We start from the raw sequence: 5000 nt of genomic DNA, 5'->3' as shown, positions 1-5000 counted from the left end.
ATCAAATTTTTAAATCGATATTCCTCTCCATATATTTCCGAATATAAAATCAATATTATATAACTTTCTTATCAGTATCCAATCAAATATCTCTTGAAAATGGTGGACTGCATTATACGGGAAAATTCAAGTATCTCAAGATTTCTGCGAATTAGTAAATCCAGATGTGACGTTGATTGCACCATTTAACGACGATCCCATCTACGCTGAACGAAAGCGATTATGAGATTATTCTCAAAATGCTCTTTAAAAATTGGGAAATTGTATAAAAGGAGCAGTAAAATCTTTTATATGACTAGGCAATGTACCAGGGATTCTATAAATGTTCCTGAATTCAAGAACATCGACCTTGGAGACTAACATATTATTAGTAATCTGTTACAAGATAAAGTTAACCTCTTGAGATTGAAAGCTGTTTTCATCATTAATATTAATGTTGTTGTCTAGTTTTCATAAACAGTATTATCATTATCACCATTATTTTTATCAAAGGTATAATAATTCCGAATATTTTCTTGAAACTTGCTTAATATATTTCCAGTAGCATCCAGACGACCTGTTTTATTTGACTTTCTGTTTAACCTCTGCCTCTCTCGCTTGAACAAATCTATAAAAGTACATTTTCTAGAGTAACTCAGGATTTTCCTTCATTACTACTATTATCTTACTCATTTATCTCTCACTATCACGAAAATTACACAGAACATATCCATAGGTAACTCAATCATTTGTCCTTACTATTAATGACCTCCCCATTATTTCATAACTTATAGGTTTATTTTCCTATGGAAAAATAATAAAAAATCTTCACAATTTTTTGCCATGTGTGTTGTATGTCTTGACTTAAGCGGTAATTTCATTACCTGTGGTCTAAGGTAAAGAAACTCTTTAAAATCATTGATTATAATAGCGTCAGGATTTTGACGAATTAGTTTGGCATTCCTTCTAGTTACGAAAACTGATATTTCCAAATCTGCACAGCACATCATGTATGCAGCGTAGGAAGGACTCTTGATGGATATATTAAAGCTGTTTTCAATTATGCCATATGCAAAAGTATTTTCAGTACAAACGAATTTCCTCAATCTCTTATACAAATAGATAAAGTATGAAAAATGAGCCATCAGCTAGAAAAATAACTAATTACCTTCTTTCCCTTCATCAAATTCAGTGGCTTTAATGTTACCTGGGAAACGACAACATGCATAAATCTCAATTCTCTTCTTATCTTTTACCTATTTCTAAAACATTATTATCTATAATAATTTGTTTACTTAATCTTTTTCTTCATGTTTTCATTACTTAGCTGCTTACCTCGCTTTTCTTCTCCTCTGGATTGCTTTTCCTATTGGGACCATTGGGTGTAGTATTCCGATTTTCCAACAAAGGTTGCATCTTGGGTTATATTACCACTGCTACTAATAGTAATTACAATACGGTAATAATAGTAATAATAATAACCATAATCGGCGTTCTTGGATATAATGACAATTTTATAGTGTTATTATTATCACTATCATTATTATTATCATTTGGAAAACGTTATGTCCTCTTTCGTGGCATTTCTTACCTCGTCCTTTAGTCTCCTAATCTCATCCCTGAGACCTTCTTCAACCGAGTCCCACTCAGTTTTCCACTCCACCACCTTCGCCTTAAGCTTCGACTCGCACTCTTCTTCTTTCTCGTCGAGAAGTCTCTGTAAGGTCTCGCACTTATCCTTGATGTCCCAGTTTCGACTCTCGCCCCTTCTTTCTTCTTCCCTGTTGAAATAAAACTGAACGATTAATATTTATCTAAGAAGAAATAGTATTTGAAATGAAAGGGGAAATGCCTTAATTATTAAGGACAGTTGAATAAAATGGAAAAATGTGTCCCAGTTCTGATGAATTTACCTTTTTATGCCTTTGAGTGAAAGAAAATACTATACAGCAGAAGTCAAAAATAAATCTATGAATTACATTAAAGGATTCGAGGTAAAAAAAAAAAAAAAAAAAAAAAAAAAAAAACAGATGATAACTTTTACAAAAACAGAAACCTGAGAAATGAGTAGTGAGCAATTATTAATAAACGAACATTCAGTATAAAATTTCACAAAACAACAAGTCAAATACATTCCCTAATTAATTAAAAGTGAAAATACAGACACAATCATAAATAATGACATTGAAATTGATTATACCAAAATGAAAAGAAAAATACAGCTTCAGCTTGTATAATAAAGAATATAAGCACACACGGGCATTTGCGTAGTTAATTAAGTAAACGAACTCTCATTTATAAAACAACTGCAAATATGAATCTCCTCCTGCTCTGCTTGCATAGACTAGAATTTCAAATAGCCTTCTACCTTAATTGAACGCAACCATTCATGAAGGGGGAAAAATGAATTTCCTGTCCAAGAACAAGGAATGGGAAAAAAGATAGCGTCGTTGGATGGTGCTTCTCGAAAAGGTGAATCCTATTTATCCAAGAACCCTAGATACCCTGCTTTGTCCTTTTCTTTTCTTTTTTTCTTCCTTTTTATTTTAGGTTTTTAGATAGATTTACAGGCAAATCCCTCTAGTTTTATTAACTTTGACCTCGACTTGGTAATAACAAAAGTTTTGGTATATCTGCAGTACAATTGCAGCAAGAGCTAAATATTCTTCTTCACTTTGACAAAACTCCACCTATCAAAAACTACTTTTTTATATAGCCCTATGAATCATGTTATTTGGAGATAATATTTCTAAAACAATTCATACATATAAACAAGCAGCATTAATTAGTTCTGACACACATAAATATTACGTTTTAGTTCGCCAAGTGCTAAATTTTCTTAATGACACAGCCCCTGTGAAATTAATACTTATGGTGTTTAATTTTACTCAGTCAATCTCCCCTGTCCTAGAAAATAGATTGAGATACATAAATCAATATCATTGTTTACTCTGAGCAGTGATACGTTGACAGAAATTTTAGTAAAAAATTAAAGAAGAATTATGACTTTTCTAATTCACTTAAGTTTTCTGTAGCTTTGACATACACCTTCAGGAAAACTAGAAATTGCCATTTATTCAATCATCACTGGTATTCTATTTCGTAGCAGAGGTAACGTACCCCACAAAATGGATAGTGGTTGAATTTTGTTACAGTCAAATACAATTTTCAAAACAATTCATATTGATAGCAGAATTCGAACAACGGAAACGATACATTGGAAATGTTATTGTCAGAAAAAAAATTATTTTTTATTTGCATGAGTTCTCTTCCTGGTCGTCAATAGAAAAAAAATTATCTGCTAACTTTTGAAAATTATTTTATAATTCTGTGTATTGAAAATAGTAGTTTTTACAGGAAACTGTAAGTGAATATAAAACTTGTAAATTTGAGATATCAATATCATTAAACTTTTTCCAGTATTCAAAACACCCAAGCAAATTTGTTCATGTTGAAATCTTTAATGTAGAAATAACTTACATTGTTTTACAGTTATTTTTACTTCGATTTGATTAGTAATCTAACATTATAATCACCCAACCAAAATTTACACTCACACTTTTAGCAAGTAATCAGAAAAGAACGCAAATACGATATACCCGTCACATTGTCATGATACAATATGCTATTAACTCATTATAATATCATAATACGTGTTAAAGTGATATCTGACATGTAATTTTTTTTTCCTATAACATATTCTTACGTCAGCAGCATCATCAGCCGCAGAACGAAATTGATGAAATCATTAAACGAGAAAACGCTCGTTTTCTCATAATCTACGCATATGTGTGTGATTAGCATACTGAGTAAAAAATTATAAACGTCAAAAAGGTCTTTCGTGAATCGCTAAGCACAGCATGAATTGTTTATTAACAAGGATTTACGGCACACGGAGGGAATCACTCAGATGGACTCTGCATTATATAATAAAAGATAAAGATTATTGTTAAGTTCATGGGATGTTTATAGATATTGGTTTTCAGAGGCACTCAATGAATTAGAAAAACCCAGCCATTAAACATCATTTAGAAATACTAACGTAGAGAACAAACATACTAATTTCATCCTTATAACAAAAATATCAAACTCGGTATTGAATGAATATCAAACTAGACTCATTTACCTTCTTCCTTCATTGTTAAGCCTAATATTTTGAATTCTCGTTGAATATGAAAACAGGTTTTCCTTTGTTCGGAAAATAAGAGGTAAAATTAAAGTATGTATTAACGATATATATATCTACAGTATACTCTTATATATATTCTAAAATGTGATATAAACCTCCCTTTTTGAAAAGCTCTTCCATTATTTTTTTTCTTCTTTTTTTTCTGAGGAAATATGCTACCCGGTGCTAATGCATTGCTCCCACCGGACTACAGTTTCAAATCATATGCAAAAAGAGAGTATGAAGTGAGGGAGGAAATGAGATTCTTGAAAGCAACCTCTCATAAAAGACTCCGGCTGTGGAGGCAAACGGAAAAATGTTCCAGACATGGTGCAATAGATTAACAGTTTCATTTAGAATTATTAGAATTATGTTTATTGTTGAAATCATTGAAATAATAATTATCAAAACTAATAAAAATACTTTTATTATTATTATTATTATTATTATTATTATTATTATTATTATTATTATTATCTTTAACTGCCAGATCAAAACGAAACTCTGTAAACTCCGCTTTTATTTATAGACCAAATCATGAGCATTTTAGCTGAGAGTTATTCAATATCTTAGGATTACAGATACATACAGAAATACAAATCCCTTTTCATTTTTTTTCTCTCAGAAGTACAGAAAATTTATTAATGTTACTGGTACTCAACGGTAAAATAAGCAGAGACCACTACTAACACAATAAAATACGTCTATATAATTTGAAAGGCTTTCAAAATTGTGATTCTACAACGATATGTGTTGAAACCCATGAATGCAATCTACTGAGTTAAGATCTTGTTAAAATTGTTTAAAACAATCAGGTTTATTAACCTCACCAACATTAAAAATGTCTAGACAT

The 5000-nt window shown here is 30.8% G+C and overlaps 1 protein-coding gene across 7 annotated transcripts in view; it reads right to left on the bottom strand.

The window, feature by feature from the left end:
- Positions 1 to 5000, bottom strand: part of LOC137645794 (trichohyalin-like) — a 996644-nt gene that overhangs the window by 498123 nt on the left and 493521 nt on the right. For all 7 annotated transcript variants that reach the window (XM_068378737.1, XM_068378740.1, XM_068378739.1 and 4 more), the window contains exon 9: positions 1571 to 1760. In XM_068378737.1, coding sequence (XP_068234838.1) covers positions 1571 to 1760 — 190 coding nt within the window. The remainder of the gene's footprint in view (positions 1 to 1570; positions 1761 to 5000) is intronic.

Source organism: Palaemon carinicauda, chromosome 8 (genome assembly GCF_036898095.1).
Source record: "Palaemon carinicauda isolate YSFRI2023 chromosome 8, ASM3689809v2, whole genome shotgun sequence".
Classification (NCBI taxonomy): domain Eukaryota; kingdom Metazoa; phylum Arthropoda; class Malacostraca; order Decapoda; family Palaemonidae; genus Palaemon; species Palaemon carinicauda.
The sequence above is the reverse complement of the archived record's forward strand: the minus strand, read 5'-3'. Positions and strand labels throughout refer to the sequence as shown.